The sequence below is a fragment of the Dendrobates tinctorius genome, unplaced genomic scaffold (genome assembly GCF_039654945.1).
Source record: "Dendrobates tinctorius isolate UK_male_01 unplaced genomic scaffold, ASM3965494v1 ptg000159l, whole genome shotgun sequence".
NCBI lineage: Eukaryota > Metazoa > Chordata > Amphibia > Anura > Dendrobatidae > Dendrobates > Dendrobates tinctorius.
In genome coordinates, this window is record NW_027361826.1 from 3,848,511 (window position 1) to 3,868,499 (window position 19,989).

General features: G+C 42.7%; 1 protein-coding gene across 3 annotated transcripts in view; it reads right to left on the bottom strand.

Moving 5' to 3' along the window:
- DDX17 (DEAD-box helicase 17) overlaps positions 1 to 19,989 on the bottom strand; it is a 38,017-nt gene that overhangs the window by 1,968 nt on the left and 16,060 nt on the right. Inside the window, exons 5-13 of one of the 3 annotated variants that reach the window (XR_012220772.1) lie at positions 19,491 to 19,556; positions 19,254 to 19,395; positions 18,825 to 18,985; positions 18,490 to 18,662; positions 18,303 to 18,413; positions 18,157 to 18,218; positions 3,714 to 3,773; positions 2,802 to 2,918; positions 208 to 345 (exon numbers count right to left, since the gene is read on the bottom strand). Coding sequence is in view for 2 of the 3 variants with exons in the window: in XM_073549459.1 (XP_073405560.1) it covers positions 106 to 345; positions 3,714 to 3,773; positions 18,157 to 18,218; positions 18,303 to 18,413; positions 18,490 to 18,662; positions 18,825 to 18,985; positions 19,254 to 19,395; positions 19,491 to 19,556 (1,015 nt within the window). In the remaining variant the exon portion in view is untranslated. Of the gene's footprint in view, positions 1 to 105; positions 346 to 2,493; positions 2,919 to 3,713; positions 3,774 to 18,156; positions 18,219 to 18,302; positions 18,414 to 18,489; positions 18,663 to 18,824; positions 18,986 to 19,253; positions 19,396 to 19,490; positions 19,557 to 19,989 lie in introns of those variants that run through there. The other 2 variants (XM_073549459.1, XM_073549460.1) reach the window with 2 other exon arrangements.

The following is a 19,989-nucleotide window of genomic DNA, read 5'->3' on the forward strand; positions in this document are numbered from 1 at the left end:
CATAGCAAAAACCTGTTGACAGATTCCTTTTAACATTTTTCAATAATTATGCATTACAAGAGCTCAGTAGCATAAATCTACCTTATAAGTACAAAAAAGGCTCACCTCCTCCACCACCACCACCACGTCCATGATCCACCAGCTGCATAAGTTTAGGATTGATAGTCTGGTTAGCTTCCTGCAGCACCTTGACCAGCTCACGAGCTTGTTTAAGGTTTCCCGGAGTGAAGAAAGTGTATGCAGTGCCTTTATTTGTGCTACGGGCCGTGCGTCCAATACGGTGCACATAATCCTCTGAGCTATTTGGGTAATCATAGTTAATGACGAACTTCACATCTTCCACATCTGTGATTAGGACAATTGATGCGTTGAGGACAAGAATTCAATTGAGGAAAGGAACAAGAAGAAAAAATACAAAGTTAGGGAATTTAGGCAAGAACTAAAATAACACACACACACACTAAAAAAAGAAAACCCCACAAACATACAATTAGGCTGTGTGCACATGTTGCGGACTTTTAGCGTTTTTGCCGCCGCAAAAACGCTGCATAAATGCAAAAAATCCGCATCCCATTGTATTCAATGGCATTCCGCACATGCTGTGACAATGCTGCATATTTTTCTGCGGCGGATTCGCATCGCGGAAAAATTCGCAGCATGCTCATTCTTTTTGCGGAATCGTGGGGATTCCGCACACATAGGAATGCATTGTTCCTCTTACGGCTGTGACCACCATGTGCAAAGTAAGCGGAAAATGTGCGGATGGTACCCATGGACTGGAGGAGAGGAGACTATCCTCCGGGCCCTGGGTACCATATCCCTGTGAAAAAAAAATTAATAAAAAAATCTTGATATTCTCACCTTCTGGCGTCCCCCCTCAGCGTTCCCAGGCCTCAGCGATGCTCCCGGCATGTTCCGGTCCCAGGGATGCCTTGCGTCAATGACCTGTGATGACATAGCGGTCTCGCGTGATGCTACATCATCTGGGGTCATTGTCGCAAGGCATCGCTGGGAACGGGACTTGCCAGGAGCATTGTGAGGCTCGGGAAGGCTGCGGAGGACGCCGGAAGGTGAGAAGAACACGATTTTTTTGTTTTATTTTTAACATCATATCTTTTACTACTGATGCTGCATAGGCGGCCTCAATAGTAAAAAGTTGGTCACACTTGTCAAACTCTATGTTTGACGAGTGTGACCAACTTGTCAATCAGTTTTCCAAGCGATGCTACAGATCGCTTGGAAAACGCTAGCACTCTGCAAGCTAATTATGCTTGTAAAACGCTAGCTTTTTGCGGGAATTACACATGCGGATTTCCCGCAACAGGGACTTGCGGAATTGCCGCCAAAATTTCGACGGCAATTCTGCACGTGTGCACATAGCCTAAAGGCGGCAAAATAAAAAGATGTAGGGAAAGGGTGAAAATAAATTACCAACAAATCAACAATCAGATCCCTCCCCTGCGACTATTCTAAGACATTCTATGGATTTTATGACTAGCCCCTTCTGATCAGAATAGGATACTATTTTGACATACTTATTATTATAACAAGGGATGCTAACTATTTTCTAAGCCATGTAAATTTACAGACATTAAATGTGTGAATCCACACCTGCAGAAAACTGCAGAAATAAGGTTTCTGCAAAATTTTAAAATACATAATCCCACGTATGAGCAATATGCTAAAACTTTCAGTAAATGTCTATGCTCACACTAAAGCCCTTTGAGAAATAAATACAGAGTTTAATTTAAATGCACACATTTTCACAATCATTTGGTTCCTTATTATGAAGCTGAAGTCGAGCTACTCCATGGGATTTCATCCTCGGGTGAGCTTTTGTCCGGACCGATGCACACTCCCTCAGCGAGGTGGGGAACCAGCTGTTGCTAATCCCATCCGTTTGGCATTTAGCGGTCCTACCGCCTTCATCCATGGACACAGGGCCACCGAAGCAGGGAGCATGCATCAATTGTCCAGGCGCAGCAAGAGGTCCCAACGCGTGCTCTGGCTTGGCTAGATGCTTCTGTGGGAGAACCACTAGCTCCAGCTCCAACTCCAGCGAGCCTGTTAATGTGCGAAGAGAGAACCCATCCTCCACCACTCATCTGCTGTGGACAGTTAACAAAATCTGTGAAGTGGGAGCTCCACAGTGTAGTGTGCCCACCCCACTACAGGAGAAACAATAGTGGCCTTGTATAGGTCTGTTTCTTATTACACGAAGATTATTTCTGAATGCTGCAGGCCATTGTAGCTTTGTGGAGAAATGATATAAAAAAAATTTAAAGTGGTTAGCTGCTTGAAATTGTGGGCTTCTTCAGGCTGAGATGTACGTAGGGAAAAAGCTGATCTAAGTGGCATTTTTTTTTTTTTTTTTTTTAAAGGCCACCAAGATAATAGACAACAAAACATACCTTGCAGCATTCTAGCTCATTTTAAGATAGAGGAGGGCTAATACATTTGGAAATGGAGGAAGTCACAGGAGTCTGTAGAAAGAAAAAAAAAAAACAGCAGAAGGGGGTATTCTTCTGCTCGAAAGCCAAGTGACTTCCCAAGTCTTCCTTGGCTTGGAACTTTCCCACAGTTGCTCAGCAGATAGCATAGTGGGAAGCACCAGGTGATCTCCCTTCTAGAAAGGTGGTCCTTCTATTGAATATGGCATCATACCAGCAGCCATAAGGAAAAGGGGTGTACACCCAGCTCAGCTGTCAGGGTGGAAAGCACACATTTTTGCACCCCGATGTAGAGTGGGAAAGTTAGGGGGTGGAGATGCAGACCCAAAAACTGCCTCTTCAGTACAAGACCTTTGCGAGGGAAGAGTGTAAGAAGCCAGTGCCCTTTTAGCGGGGCAGCTTCCAGTGTTCATCCCCCCTCTATTTTCGACAGGCAGCTGGCCCTGTACTGAGAGTGATCTGCAGCCTCTGTCAAAAACAAACAAAAAAAAGATAAGATTTAATATTACAAAACTACTTTAAAAAGTTATATTTATACCTTATATATAAAATCCCTAAAGTGAGCAGAATGATTTCATTACCAATAATAAAACTTACCTGTCACCTAAGGCACAATTTCATGCACGGCAGCTAGCCATACATTGAGGTATCAAATATTAACAAAAAGAAAGCACCGTAACTAATATTGGAGGCCCTAGGGTTCCTACACAGTACCTCTGGTAAATCACATATTGAACCACTAGTGAACCACCTTTCCATTGGGGAGAAGGAGACCAGGAAGTTTTCGGAACATGATAAATGTTTTGTCATTTAGCCAATGGTGAACTTCCACCAGGAGCAAACTCTCCAATCCTCAGTAATACACATAGAACATGCTAAAAGCAGGCTCATCCTTCCATCAAGTAGGAAAATAATAGAATAAAACTAAAGAGTAGGAAGTCTGTAAGTAACAAGAAACAGACTAATTTATGGTTTGGTTTTCTATAATAAGAGCAATGGATGGGGCACTGACCAGAAAGGCAAGAAAAAAAAAAAATATAGGAAGATAACAATATACCTCCCGTGTTGTAGAAAAAGGCTAAGCATTCAAAGTAAAACTAATATTCAAGTATAATCAACAGGCTCCCTAACGATAATGGAAACGGTAGTGATAAAAACTGATATAATATCAGTCTTTATGTGGTTGGAAAGGAAGCTGCATCTGTCTATAGCTTTATCTGTTAGGGAACATATCCGCTGCATACACCCTGTAATGGTACAAACCTAGACCCCGCGAGGCCACATCTGTAGCAATCAGAATCGGTGCTTTGCCAGTGCGAAATTCTGTAAATGGAAAGAAGTCAACAGTTACAAGCGTTTCTACTTTAATATTTTCCATTAATTTGCTTCATAGATGCACAGCTGAGCAATTTTCTAAATAATCTTCGTTAATTTAAGCAGTCATAAAAAAAAATCCACTCAAAGCTTTTGTCTCTGCTCCCCATCACAAGTCCTGATATTTACAGTAATTGAAAAACCAGTACAGGTGCTATCGAGTGACACGTACTGGAATAGAATGCAGAATAGAAACAGGTTGTTTAGTGTTAGATGTGCAAAGATAAGAGATAAAACAGATAGATATCCATGAGATACAACGCTCATCAGAGATCCCGAGTCCCAGCGATGAGGAGGAGCATGGTCATCACTACCTGGCGCCTTTGACTAGCAGGAACTTTACGGCTATTCACACTCGTTGGAGCCAGATTCGGGGAACATGGACTACAGCAGAGCTTCATGGTAACATTTTTACGAAAACTGGAGGAGGGAGTGTCTCGTGTTTATTTCTGTGTTATGTTTTTCAGGTATCCATTTCTGGACTACGTTGAATTTGGTGGATTACTGCAGACCTGCATGGGATTTTTTTTTTTTTTTTTTTAATATAAAATGGAATAATGTGGGGGAGACTTTATTCAAATAAAGTGTTTTTTTGTGTGTGTGTTTATATTTTTTGATTACTGGGTTAGTAACAGGGGTGTCTCAGACTCCTCTCCATTACTTACCCCCCGGGTTTGATGGCAGCTGTGATTTTTGACAAATCACAGCTGTCATCAATTCCATCTACCAATACCTCGATTGCCACCGCTCTTGGGCAATCGGGAAAAGCCGGGCAAAGCACCAGAATTGGCGTATCTAATGAATACGCAACTTCTGGGGCAGCTGCGGGCTTATACTTTTAGGCTGGGAAGTGCCCAATAACCATGGACCTTCCCAGCCTGATAAAATCAGCCAACAGCTGTCTTCTTTACCTTTGCTGGTTATTGCAAATACATGTACAGTAAACTACACACGCACGGTACGAATTATATATCTCACGGATAGCTTTCTATCCATACCATATCTTTGCACATCTTTAAGAGGGGGTATCTGACACTTTACAAAAAACAAAAATGTACCTAAGCACAAACAGGAAGGCAATTGCAACTTATCTGCCTGTTGTGCTGAAGCGCCATTCTTCCCCAGCATTCCGGAGCCTTCACTGACATATCTACAGAGTGGAGGCTTCTTTTCAATTCCACTGGCGGGGTGGGACTTCAAACGTCATTCTGACTGATAGGCAGCGAGGATCTGCCTAACAGGGGGAGCCGGCTGTCAGTCAGAACCAGGGCTGTGGAGTTGGAGTCGGAGCTCATTTTGGTGGAGTCGGTATAAAATGGACCGACTCCTAAAATATATAATAAATTGGGTACAGTAGTTCAATGCAGAATGTGCTGAATATTTTTTTTATAGGAATTTGGGAAAGTTATGAAATGTCCTATAAATGGCTGATCTATTCCTGATCTAAGGCTACATTCACACAAGAACAGGTTCTTGCTATTGTAACGGACAATGCTTCTAACATGAGAAGTACAATTAAACTGATGAATGAGAGTAATGAACAACAGCTAGAAGAAAATTTAGGATTCAGTGTGTTTGAGATGGAAGACCACAGAGCTGTTCATATAACTGAGGAACAAACAGATATTACAACAGAAGAACAGCAAAATTATACTGTAGAAATAGATGATCTTGTTGAAGCTGCTTCAAAACACGGTTGGACCAGATGGCCCAGGAGGTCCCTTCCAACTCTACGATTCTATGATTCCTGTGAGCACTTTCATATTCATCACATGCGGTGTGTTGTGCACACGCTGCAGCTGGCAATAAGAGATAGTCTGCAAGAGGGACATGCTGGAAATCTGATTGGAAAAGTGAGGAAATTGGTTATTGCCGCCAGAACCCCTAAAATTGATTCCATCTTGAAGAGACGTGCTGGGAAAGGGGCAATTGTTAAATCAAGCCACTTGGTGGGGCAGCACTTATTTAATGATTGAGCGATTGCTTGAATTAAAACAGTTTCTTATAGATATGATTGGGGGGCGGAGCCTGAACGTTGGTGGAGCAAGAAGCAGGAAACCTGAGCTCCCGGACAAATGCACCAAAAGAGGCTCTAATATCACCAGAGCCTTCTTTTTATACCATCCCCGCATTACAACCCAAACCAAGACCCCACTGGATCGCATAGACCCTGGGTGGCGAGTCACGTTCGGGATAAAGAAGGGATTCATCTAACTGAGGCCCTGCAGGCGGGAGATTGCCGGAGTGGCGGAAGGATATACTGCTAACAGCACCATCGCCTCGGGCAGAAGACTTCACCCCTGACCTAAGGCCGTCAGATAAGAGAGACCCCGGAGCTAACCCTCCCCTGCAGATAAGGTACCATTGCGAAATCCCCAGACCAGGACACACAAAATAGCTACTGTTCTCTTAGCTGGGGGACGGCTACAGAGAGTGTGTATCACGCCGCAGCATTGAAAATAGTCCCGTCGGGCTTGCAGAAGACACGCGGCCCGGGACCTAGAATAGACGTGCAGCGGCACGCTTCAGCCTCCTCCCCTCTCTGCAATCAGCGAGAGAGATCTGAGGGATTCAAGCGTCTCCGGGAGCTGAGGTAACGCTGAAATAACAGAAGCAAGGTGACGGAGTGTCTTGAGAGGGGGGGTCTGATTCAGGGGACAGAGGATCAGGAGAGCATGGTCATTCTCCCTAACTCCGTAGCAAGAAAGGAGATAATCAATTAATCAAGTGGGGGCCTGAGACTGTCTGACCCGAGGGGTGCGAGGAGAGAAGGGAGTAATATAAGGAGCCTTAGATCTGTATTAAGCGCTCCCCCCCCCACGAGTGCTGTCCCTACGTCTTTCCTCCCCCCCTTATCTGCTTTCTAATTAACCCATGTTATACCTAGCTGAACGGATATAAGAGAGGATTTTCTGGAAAACCAGCAGAAAGTGGTTATAGACTGCCATCTAGTGACCAGAGCCAGAACGACATCTCTTTCCATTGTTTATCACTTATAAGACTGGGCATAAAATGGAACATTAGCTAAATTCATAGCCAGCGAGAGGAATTCTAATCTTCAAACTGCTCTATTCTTCTCTGCTTTAGATAACTGCAAAAATGGGGAGATCCAGCGTAAAAACGCAAAAGAGCATGCCCAAACCTACAAAGTCCACTACGCAAACGGACATGGATGACTTTCTTAAAAAACAAAAGGTTCCGTCAGATTCTCCTAAACCACCCAAGCTTCGTGATTTGACCTCATTAGAAGATTCAGATTCTGAGCCAGAGAGTGACTCTGACACGGGCAGCACAGCGAGAGAGGCCTTAGTCACTCGTTCGTTCATCAAACGTATATTGTCTAAAGCTCTTGAGCCAATAGGACAAGAACTTGCAGAGATAAAACACGACCTAAAACTTCAAGGCCACAGACTTGAGACATTGGAAAATTCACAAGTTGCCATGACACAAAGTTCGAACGCTGTACTAGACTCTTTAAAAGTCCATGAACTCCAACTACATACAATTCACACGGTGCTAGAAGATCATGAAAACAGAGAACGTCGTAACAACATAAGAGTTAAAGGCCTTTCTGAAACGGTGGCCTTAGAGGCGTTATGGAAAGCAACACAAGAGATATTCAAAGATCTACTTAATGAATCAGATCCACAGGAAATCGAACTGGTGAGAGTACACAGAGCATTGCGTCCGAGGCCTTCTCAAGGGGAAACTCCACGAGATGTGATCTGTCGCTTCCTCGATTATCGAGCAAAAGACTTAGTTCTTCGCAGAGCGCGGGAGGCGCAGGAGATCTCGTATGAAGGCTCACAAATTAAACTTTTCCAGGATTTATCGGCTAGCACTCTCAGGAAGCGGAGGATCTTGAAACCGTTCACTGAAGCATTGATAAAAAAAGGCATCCGTTTTAGATGGTTGTTCCCGTTTGGAGTACATATCACAAATGGAGACAAAGGTATCTCAGCAAGAACATCACAAGACATCAAAGAGGCATGTGAATCCTTGGGGATTGAGCTGGAGGCCTACCCGGACCTGGAGTCCTTCCATTCGGCGACCCTATTGCACCCGCTACCAGATGACCCGGCGTGGCAGATAGCCCTGACGCCAAAATCACAAAGGCTGAAAAGGAAGCTGACAAAGACCTCGCTTCCTAAGGACTCCAGAGACAATACTTGAACTTTGGGTTAGACCCAGATTTTGCAGTTAAGTTTTCTTGGTGTCTACCCCAGTTGGGGTATTGAGTATGGTTGAAGCAAATCTGATGGGGTTGGCGTGCTTTTCCAAATATGGGTAAGCACTGCTGCCACATCTATCCAATAATTCGTTGTAAGGTTTCAACCTAGATCTAGCTACAGCCCAAACTGGGCATTCTCCTAGAATGGAGCATTTCATATTTCATATTTAGTTTATAAGGTTGATTGGAATTTTCCTCAAGCTGGCACTCTATGAAACAATGTCAGTAGGTAACTATGGTACGTTGGCATATTGGTCAATGATATTGTGCAACATAATAACATGGATAATGTTAATATTGTGTTCTCCCCCTCTTCACCTTTTTGTTTTCTCTACCCTTTTCTTTCTTTCGTCTGGTCTACTTGTCCTAGACCCCCTCCCCACTCCCATAGGCACAGGGATTCGTCTCCGTCGTGAGCTGCAAGGATGCTGCTGTGTACAGAAACATGATGGATTCGGATAAGGTACACACATTCATCTCTTTTAACGCACATGGGCTGAATTCTCCAAACACTAGACGCCACACATTACAACTATTCAAAAAACAGCAGGCAGCAGTATTGCTTATTCAGGAAACGCACTTCAAACCGGATAAATTGCCCTCCTTTGAAAGCTCGATATATGATAAATGGTTTCATGCGACAACCACCCAGTCCGGTTCCAGAGGAGTGTCAATAGCAGTGGCAAGGGGAGTGCCCTTCCAGCTAAGAGAAACTATGGCGGACCCTCAGGGTCGTTACATCTTTGTCAAAGGTCTACTAAACGGTGCCCTTGTAACATTGTGCAGTTTATACGCACCAAATAAAAAACTATTGAGATGGGTACTCTCAACACTGAAAAAAATTGATGGCTTTAGAGAGGGTGCATTGATAGTGGGTGGGGACTTGAATGTTGCATTAGAGCCTTTGCTAGACACGGCCAAACAGAAAAGTTCGCTCTCACCTAAAGATCTTTACAGAATAAAGTCACAATTGGGATCTCTACAATTGATTGACACATGGAGATATCTAAACCCCTCTGACCGAGACTACACCTTCTACTCCCACCCTCATAACTCTTACCACCGTTTAGACTATATTTTTATATCCAGTAAAATGCTTGCCAATATACAACAGGCGAAAATAATCCCGAATATTTATTCCGATCACTCTTCGGTTTTGTTAAAATTCTCATTATCTAAAGCCTTTCCCCGACAGAGTATGGCGGCTCAATGAGTCAGTACTTGGAAGGACCGAGGTACAGACACGTATAAACAAAGTGCTTTCCCAATATTTTGAGCAAAATGCTTCACCAGAAATCTCCTCACAGATACTATGGGAAGCACATAAGTCAGTTGTCAGAGGGGAGTTGATATCTATCACTTCCTTTCTAAATAAACTGCAACAAAAAGAAATCCAGGATCTTTATGATAGTATATCACAGCTGGAGCTTACACATAAACATAAAATAGATCAACATAGCTTAGAGAAGCTGCAACAAAAAAGACAGCAACTTAAAGACATATTAAACTCGAGATCTGCTAAGCTCTATGCAACATGGAAAAACAGAATGTACGTCCATGGAGACAAAGCATCTAAATTAATGTTATCACAACTAAGGAAGCGGCAGTCACGTACGCTGATTAACTCAATCAAGAATGAACAAGGGTTAAGCTCGCAAACTCCTGAGCACATGGAGCGGGCATTCCTTGACTACTATAAGAAATTATATAATCTCCGTCCGGAAGATAACGCCGATTCCGCACTTAAAAGAAGCATGGACACTAGGTCCTTCCTAAGCACTTTAGATTTGCCTGTCTTGTCTGATTCCCAAAAACAATATCTCACTAGACCTTTTTCACTAGGGGAGTTGCAGTCCGCCCTGTCAAAGTGCCCGAAGGGGAAAGCGCCCGGTCCAGATGGATTCTCAGCACTTTACTATAAATCCTTCTCTGGCCTCCTACTCCCACATTTATTGAACGTTTGCAAAGCAGTTTTACAAGGCCACCCATTGCCAAACCAAATGCTTACAGCCAGAATATCCCTAATACACAAAGAGGGGAAGGATCCTGAACAATGTAGTAGCTATAGGCCAATCTCTCTCCTTAATGTGGACCTAAAAATCCTAGCAGGGCTGATGGCAAAAAGAATGGCCGAGTCATTGCCAAATTTGATTTCCTTAAATCAGACCGGGTTTGTGGGTGGAAGGGAGGGAAGGGATAATGTCCACAAAGTATTACACCTTCTTCAATACGCAAAAAATCGTAAACTCCCATTGATGCTTCTTGGAACAGATGCAGAGAAGGCCTTTGACAGGGTGGACTGGGTATACCTACGGGAAGTGCTGATCAAGTTTGAGATACCCGAAGCGTTTATAGCAGCCGTAATGGCAATGTACGATAAGCCCAAGGCACATATTAGGATTAACGATTTTACAACAGATGCATTTACTATAAAGAACGGAACAAGACAGGGCTGTCCCCTATCCCCGTTGTTATTTGTGCTAGCAATGGAACCTCTCTTAAAGGCCATACAAATACATGAGGGAATAGAGGGTATTCGTATCAATAAGACACACTATAAAATAGCGGCATTTGCGGACGATCTCTTAGTCTTGATGACTAATCCTTTGCTGGGACTTCCAACATTGATGGATCTCATAGATCAATATAGCAAAATTTCCAATTTTAAAGTAAATATGTCTAAGTCGGAAGCGCTAGACATACATATAGCCCCGAATACCTTAGCTAAACTAAAAAGTACATACCCATTCACCTGGCCAAAACAATATATCAAATATTTAGGTGTAAAGATAGGAAGATCGGATAGAGACCTTTTTCAACATAATATCCCCCCCCTAATTGCCTCAGTAGAAACTATCATGAAATCATGGAGGGACTCGTATGTGTCGTGGATGGGAAGGAAAAATTTACTGAAGAGCCTAATCTTACCCAAGTTCATATATATCTTCCAAATGCTCCCTATAACCATCCCCAAATCGTATCTTCTTAAAATTAATACATTATTCCGCAGATATGTTTGGAAAAAGCAAAAGCCCCGATTAGCATACAGGACATTAACATTAAACAAATCGAGGGGTGGGATGGGTGCACCAGACATAGTAAGGTACTACCAAGCGACAATGCTTACCAGAGTGGTAGACCTGTTGCGGTCTCCTAACAATAAGCAGTGGATTGAGGTGGAGGAAGCCCTAGCACCTTATCCCCTGAGATCCATCCTTTTGGCATATCCTTGTAAAAACATAAACAAAAATTTACCTAATATACACACCAAAGCTACCTTAAAATTATGGAAGGGATTGGTGAAAACTCTAGTTCCCCCTTTGTCCCCCTTACTCAAGTTGGCAGATATAATGCCACATGCCTCTTATTCCCGAGACAATGATCTAATCAAACCCGGTTCCCTGGCAAATGTAGCGGTTGATGAACTCTTAGCGGACGGGGCACTCCCCTCCTTTCAGGAACTGAAGAAGCAACCAGGGCTTTCCAACTTGTCCTTTATACAATTCGGCTCTATAAGAGACTCCTTGGCACAGTATCTTTTAGGAGCAGACGTTACCCGCCCACTGACTGCATTTGAGACTCTCTGTGCAACAAAGGATAAACCCAAAAAGATAATGTCGTCTATTTACCAGGTTTTAAATATAACTGACTGTTGCCTCAAAAGAGCCTATATAACACATTGGGAAAAGGATTTGGGATACAAGTTTACCCCAAATCAAATATCACACATTTATAATTCTTCTCATGGCCCATCACAATGCGTTAGAGCTCAAGAGAATGCCTTTAAAATAGTCGCCAGATGGTATATTACACCACAGCAGAACACTTATTGGCAGACGGGGTCTTCTACTAGATGCTGGAGATGCTGTGACTCGGAGGGAACATACTTACATATGTGGTGGTCCTGTCCACCCCTGCTGCAGTTCTGGCGACTAGTAGGGGATTATATCGGGGAAATTGTGGGCAAAAAGCTTACATTGACACCGGAGATAGTGCTCTTAAATTTTCTGTCACCGACTGGACATAAGAATACTGCTCTGTTGACTCAACACATTCTTTCAGCAGCGAAACTTTTGATACCTATGAACTGGAAGACAACTACCACTCCATCTATATCCCAATTGCAAGAGAAGGTAGATATGCTATATCAAGTAGCCAAACTGGCTGCCTTGGTGAATGGCTCACTTTCAGCTTTTGAAAGAGTATGGCACCCATGGACCCGATTCAGATCCATTAGTAGAAGTTGATAAGGCTATAGTGGCCTCCTTGCTCGGCTTTATCAGAGTGGACGAAACCCTTGTTGCCTAGTGTTCCCCTCTCCCCCCCCCCCCTTTCTTCCCCTATGTTCCACCCCTATCTCCCAACTTCTCCCTCTAATTACTTGACCTCCTGTCCCTTTACTCCCTATACTGTTTTTTTTTCTCTTTTCTTCTTTTTTTGTTCTTCTTCATCTTTGTTTGAAATCATGGCATATGTGATGTAGCAGGGGCGTGTGGATGGGAAGAACCCAGATTTGAACCCAGATAATCTTGCTACTGGAAGTTCCTTTTAGGCTGTTGTTGTCCTTAAACTTCTATATATCAATAGGTTTTGCCATGAATTGATATTTCAAACCATCTGTTTAACTCCCGAAAAGTGGAATTTGTAGGTTATATAATAATTTTGTAAGCTACTTTGTTGATTGCTTTCTTTCGGATGTAACTTGCAGATTTCAATAAATAAAACATTAAAACAAACAACTTATAGATATGATTCATCAACCCTCAGGTAACCCTAAATGAAGGTCAATGGACACAGGTGGCTGAATTGAAGGAATTGCTTAATCACCCATTTACCGTGACTAAAAAAATTACAAGCTGAGGATTTATCTCCTGGCATTTTCATAAGGGAGTGGAAGAACTTGCTATTTTGCCTGTCCCAAAGAGGAAGTTTAATCTCAGATGGCATTGCTGCTTCGATGAAACGGAGAGAGACACAGCTATTGGAAAATAAAATTTTTCTGGCAGCTGTTTATGTGGACCCAAGTCATCTTATACGGCTTGATGATCAACAGTTTAATAAAAGAAAAGAAGCTCTGTCTGAGGTAGCAGTTAGGATGACTGGCCTACAGGACTGCCAGGCGCAAGAGGACTTGGGTCCTGACAGTGCTACTGCTGCCATATCTTCATCCTCATCAGATGAGGAGTTTGACCTTGACAAGTATTTGGATGAAATGGAGCAAGCAAAGCGTTGCCGCAAGGAAAAAGATTTCACTCCGTCTCCTATAGCAAGCAGATTGACCATATTTCAGCAAAATGTTTCACTTTCTCTCAAAGAAATAGAAAAATTCAACTGTTCATCAAAACTGACTGTGCACGAGGCAATTCCTTTATACCCGGCAATTGTTAAAGATGTTGCCCATGTGGTTACGGCTTTGCCTCCAACCCAAATTAGTGTAGAGGGGTTGTTCTCTAGCCTTAAAATTATTAGGTCAGATTTGAGGTCATCTATGAAGGAGGATCTGATGGAGGCAATTCTATTTCTTAGAACAAATTCATAGACTGCACAAATGTTATTTAGTATGTTTTTATTGAAAACTGTTTTTTGTCACTTACATAGTTTATTACATAGTGTGTTTGTGTACATATATACTGTGTATAATGTGTAATCAATATTACATAGTGTATTACATATTTACAATTTATTAAAGTTTTTTGTGTTCTAAAGTTGTATTCCAATAAATATATATTTCCATATATATGTCCATATTTATAGAAATATACAGGCCATTAACACCCAGAAACTTATGAAGAACTTGCAGTCTTCATTGGCCCCTATCTCCTCCCTTTCATGTCCTGATTCTGCATTGAAGCATTACAATGAAACACTTCAAAGTGCCCTGGATGAATTTGCTCCTCCTATACATAGAACACCACAACACAGACGGCGACAACCCTGGCAACCCTGCAAACACGTTTCCTGCAGCGGTGCTCCAGGTGCGCCGAACGTCTGTGGAGAAAATCCAACCTACCCGAAGATTTCATCCATTATAAGTTTATGCTTCGAACATACAACACTGCCCTTCACCTCTCAAAACAAACCTATTTCAACACCCTCATCACTTCACTGTCCAATAACCCTAAACGTCTGACACTTTTCATTCTCTACTCAACCCAAGAGTACAGGCCCCAACCACGGAGCTCCGAGCTGACGATCTGGCCAATTACTTAAAAGAAAAAATTGACCAGATCCGACAGGAAATTATCTCCCAATCACCTCATACCATGCACTGTCCTCCCTCCCCCACTGCATCTAGCTCACTCTCTGATTTTGAACCAGTCACAGAAGTAAGCAGGCTCCTTGCATCTTCTCGCCCAACCACTTGCACCAGTGACCCATTTCCGTCACATCTCCTCCAGTCCCTTTCCCCTGCTGTCACCCCTCACCGAACTAAAATATTTAACCTCTCTCTCTTCTGGTATCTTTCCCTCCTCATTTAAGCATGCCATCATACATCCACTACTTAAAAAACCATCCCTCGACCAAAACGGTGCCGCTAACTATAGACCTGTTTCTAATCTTTCCTTCATCTCTAAACTCCTGGAACGCCTGGTCCACTCCCGTCTGATCCGCTATCTCTCTGATAACTCTTCTCGACCCTCTCCAATCCGGTTTCCGCTCTTTACACTCTACTGAAACTGCCCTCACTAAAGTCTCTAATGATCTACTAACAGCTAAATGAAATGGTCATTACTCCATGCTAATTCTCTTGGATCTCTCTGCAGCATTCAACACTGTGGATCATCAGCTCCTCCTCACTATGCTCCGTTCCATTGGCCGCAAGGACACAGTTCTCTCCTGGTTCTCCTCCCATCTCTCTGACCGCTCCTTTACTGTATCTTTTGCTGGCTCCTCCTCCTCTCATCTTCCCCTTACTGTTGGGGTTCCTCAAGGATCAGTCCTAGGCCCCCTCCTCTTCTCTTTGTATACTGCCCCTATTGGTCAAAAAAATCAGTAGATTTGGCTTCCAGTACCATCTCTATGCTGACGATACCCAATTATACGCTTCTTCTCCTGACATCACGCCAGCCTTTCTAGAAAACACCAGCGATTGTCTAAACGCTGTGTCTAACATCATGTCCTCACTATATCTGAAACTGAACCTGTCAAAGACTGAACTCCTTGTGCTTCCTCCCGCTACTAATGTACCTATACCCGACATTGCCATTTCCGTGTGTGGTTCTATTACTCCCCAGCAACATGCCCGCTGTCTTGGGGTCATACTTGACTCCAAGCTTTCCTTTGTCCCCCACATCCGATCACTGGCTCGCTTTTGTTATCTGGACTGCACCTCAAAAACATTTCTAGAATTCGACCTTTTCTTACTTTTGACTCTGCAAAAACTCTTACTGTTTCTCTTATTCATTCTCGTCTCGACTATTGTAACTCCATTCTAATCGGTTTCCCTCTTACCAAACTCTCCCCCCTCCAATCTGTCTTGAATGCTGCTGCCAGGATCATATTCCTCACCAATCGTTACACCGATGCCTCTAACCTTGTGCCAGTCATTACACTGGCTACCCATCCACTCCAGAATCCAGTACAAACTTATTACCCTCACCCACAAAGCTCTTAATGGCTCAGCACCACCCTACATCTCCTCCCTTGTTTCAATAAAAAGACATCAACAAACTGGAGCAAGTTCAGAAAAGAGCGACCAGAATGGTGACCGGTCTGCAAACCCTGTCTTATGAGGAAAGGTTGCAGGATTTGGGAATGTTTAGTTTGCAAAAGAGAAGACTGAGAGGAGACTTAATAGCTGTCTACAAATATCTAAAGGGCTGTCACATTGTAGAAGGATCAACTTTATTCTCATTTGCACAAGGAAAGACTAGAAGCAATGGGATGAAACTGAATGGGAGGAGACAGATTAGATATTAGAAAAAACTTTTTGACAGTTAGAGTGATCAATGAGTGGAACAGGCTGCCACGAGAAGTGGTGAGTTCTCCTTCAATGGAAGTCTTCAAACAGAGGCTGGACAAACATCTGACTGGGATGATTTAGCGAATCCTGCTTTGAGCAGGGGGTTGGACCAGATGGCCCAGGAGGTCCCTTCCAACTCTACGATTCTATGATTCTATGTATATACCATCCTACCCGCGCCCTCCGTTCTGCTGATGACCTGAGGTTAGCATCCTCAATAATCAGAACCTCCCACTCCTGTCTTCAAGACTATACACAAGCTGCGCCAATTCTTTGGAATGCATTTCCCAGGTCAATACGATTAGTCCCCAATCCCCACAAATTTAAGCGTGCCCCGAAAACTCATTTTTTCAGACTGGCCTACCGCCTCAACACATTAACCTAATCTATCCCTATGTGGCACAGCCAAAAATTTACCATAACCAGGTTCCCCGCATCATATTCCCACATGCTTTATGCATCCATTAGCCCTCTGCATCTGTACTGTTACACACTTAACATTATGGCTGGTCCATACAATCAGGGCAACTGTTACCACCCACCTTTCGTGTCTCCCCTTTTTTCCTCAGATTGTAAGCTTGCGAGCAGGGCCCTCATTCCTCTTGGTATTTGTTATGATCTATGTGATTACTGTTATGCTGTAATGTATATTGTCTGCACAAGTCCCCTCTGAAATGTAAAGTGCTGCGGAATATGTCGGCGCTATAGAAATAAAATGTATTATATCTAGATTATTGTATCATAAAAATGATTAAATGTCTGATGTTCACATTGTACTACAATAAATTTTTCACTTAAATATAAGCAATATATGTGGGAGTCGGTGTAATGTAAATTGAGGGGTCGGAGTCGCAGGTTTGGCTTACTGACTCCACAGCCCTGGTCAGAACAAACCAGAAGTCCCCCCCCCCCATCAGCAGAGGCAGCTGAATCTCAGGCAGGAGCGATCTGTGACCACTCTGTACCAGTAACGAATGGTTCTGAGCACGACAGACAGGTAAGCTGCAATTGACGTATTGATGTCCGTGTTGCCAGAAAAAAACAGCTGTCATTGTCCCGTGTGGACACAAGGACATGTGCGCGCCTCATAGATTATAATGGATGTGTAAGTGTCTCCAGCACATTTGAAAACTGTCACATGTACTGGAAACACTGACGTGTGAAGGAGGCCTCTTCGGGATAGGAGGGAGGGGTAAAGGACTGTACACAGTTCTGAAGTGCAGATAGCCAAGAAAGTATCTCTAGTTTTATTCAGAGAGAAGATAACAGGCTATAGACGAGGAGAGCACAGTATTGGAACTGTGCCAACAGCAGTACAGTAGATACACAGAGCTCACATCCAGCCTACATTACTGGGAGAGATACTCCCACAAGATAAAGATCTGAAGCTTGGATCAGACTTCGAAGAACACATCAAGGGTCTGCAAATGAACAAAGGACTAAACATTGCTGACTGAAACGTAGTGCAATTTTAATACTGAAAGGTAACCACTAACATGTATAAAGCATTCCCCCTCTGTCAATCATGTCCATTCTTTAACTCTACATTAGTTTCAAAAGAAGCAGGGGATTTTATGCTTTTTATAATTATCCTTTACCACCTTAATTAATACAGCATTTTAGACCCATTTGGATTTAGAAATAAGAGTACTGAAGACAGCAATTAAAAAAAAAATTAAGTTTTGCCACTGAAACTTGCCTATTCTGGTCTCCTCAAGCCACTAAAAAGCATCTGTCATTTAATCGTCCTTCTATAATATACTAGAATTCTACTGAAAAGTCAGAAATAACCATGTGTTTGTTAGGTTGGGGCGGCACGGTGGCTCAGTGGATAGCACTGCAGCTTCAAATCCCACTAAGGACAACATCTGCAAGGAGTTTGTATGTTCTCCCCGTGTTTGCATGGGTTTCCTCCCACATTCCAAAGACATAGGGAATCTAGATTGTGAGCCTCATTGGGGACAGTGATGATAATGTGTGCAAACTGTAAAGCGCTGCGGAATATGTTAGCGCTATGTAAAAAGATTGTTATTATTATTAGTTTGGTGCCCAACAGTATAATGGTGCGTATGACTCCTTGACCATCATTTGTCAGCATTGCATTAAGAAAATAGGTTGCTCTCTAATGCTTAACTTACCATTCAAGACCCAGTCTCGCTCCTGTTGACTCTTGTCCCCATGAATACACATAGCGGGCCACCTACAAGTATATGCAAGAAGTGAAACACTTTAAGGGCAAAGCGGAACAATAAACCAAATAGTAGAAGAGTTTTTGGGGTCTTACCCATCACGTCTCATTCTGCGGGTGAGCTCATCACAGCGACGTTTGGTTTCTACAAATATAATAGTTTTGTTTTCTTTTTCTGCCATGATTTCTTCCATCAGTTGAATAAGTCTGAAAAAAATGCATACAAATTTTGAACAATAGGAACCCAAAACATAAAAAATATTTAAAAAACAAACACACTTACTTGTGATCCTTCTCATTCTCCTGACAAACATCAACGATTTGGAGGATATTATGATTGGCCGAGAGCTCCAAGTTTCCTACATTGATCTGCACATAATCCCTCAAGAAGTCCTCAGCTAGCTGTCGCACCTCTTTTGGCCACGTTGCGCTCCACATTAGCGTTTGCCTGTCGGGCTAGTGAAAATAAAAAAGGCTCAACTACATTTTAAGAGACAAGTCTCAGGATTTTGGGAAAAGACATCTCCAAAAGCCAGAGTCTAATAATGGAGGTAGAGATCTAAAATTATAGAAAATTTATAAGGAAAAACAAAAAATATAATATATACATATAAGTACCCTGATCTGGTCCACAATCTTGCGTATCTGTGGCTCAAAACCCATGTCAAGCATTCTGTCGGCTTCATCCAGCACAAGGTAGGTACACCGCCGCAAATTCGTTTTCCCAGCCTCCAGAAAGTCAATGAGCCTACCTGGAGTGGCAATGCAAATCTCCACACCTTGACACAAGACAAAAATGAAATTAGTTAATGTATTGCAGTAACCTCTCAGGCAGTCTGTGGGTACAAGTAGAGGAAAATGAAACTGTTGCCGAAAAAAAACACTAAAGCCACTAAAAGTTGGTGTTAATCTTAATGTGACTATTTTTTCGACGTAAAACATACATCACAGCCGGACCAATTTTATTTTGGCAGTGGTTAAAGCAGCACAAATCTAATGAAAGGTTCCCTTTAAATACCCCTTTTCCTACTACACTACTAATATTACCTCTCTCAAGATCACGTATCTGTGGACCCTTAGGAGCACCACCATAAATGCAGGTACTCTTCAGCCGAGATGATTTTCCATATTCATCAGCTACTTGCTGTACTTGCTGAGCCAATTCTCTGGTTGGTGCAAGGACCAAACACTGCAACATACAACGCATTAACAATGCTTAAAAGAGATAGAAAAAAAAAAAAATCAACAACATTTACAAATATTGTAAGGTAGCCGTTTACGTACGATTGGCCCATCCCCTCGCTCCAGATAAGGCTGGTGGTTGATGTGCACCATTGCTGGCAGCAGATACTTTAGAAACAGAAAATAAAGAGGGAAGAAATCAGACTTTAAAGCCAGATCAATATCTGGATTTTCTCAGAATTACATAACTGCATTACTTTCCCTAAAATAGACAACCTCATCTTACTTTAAACCTCTTAACCCCCGGAGGTATGTTCATTTTTTGCTCCCTTTCTTCCCCAGACATAACTTTTTTTATTTTTCTGTCAATATGGCCGCGTGAGGGCTTGTTTTCTTGCGGGAGGAGTTGTACTTTTGAACGACACCATTGGTTTTACCATGTCGTGTACTAGAAAACGGGGAAAAAAATTCCAAGTGAGGTGAAATTGCAAAAAAAGTGCGATCCCACAGTTTTTTGTTTTTACCATGTTCACTAAATGCTAACACTGACCTGCCATTATGATTCTCCAGGTCATTACGAGTTCATAGACACCAAACATGT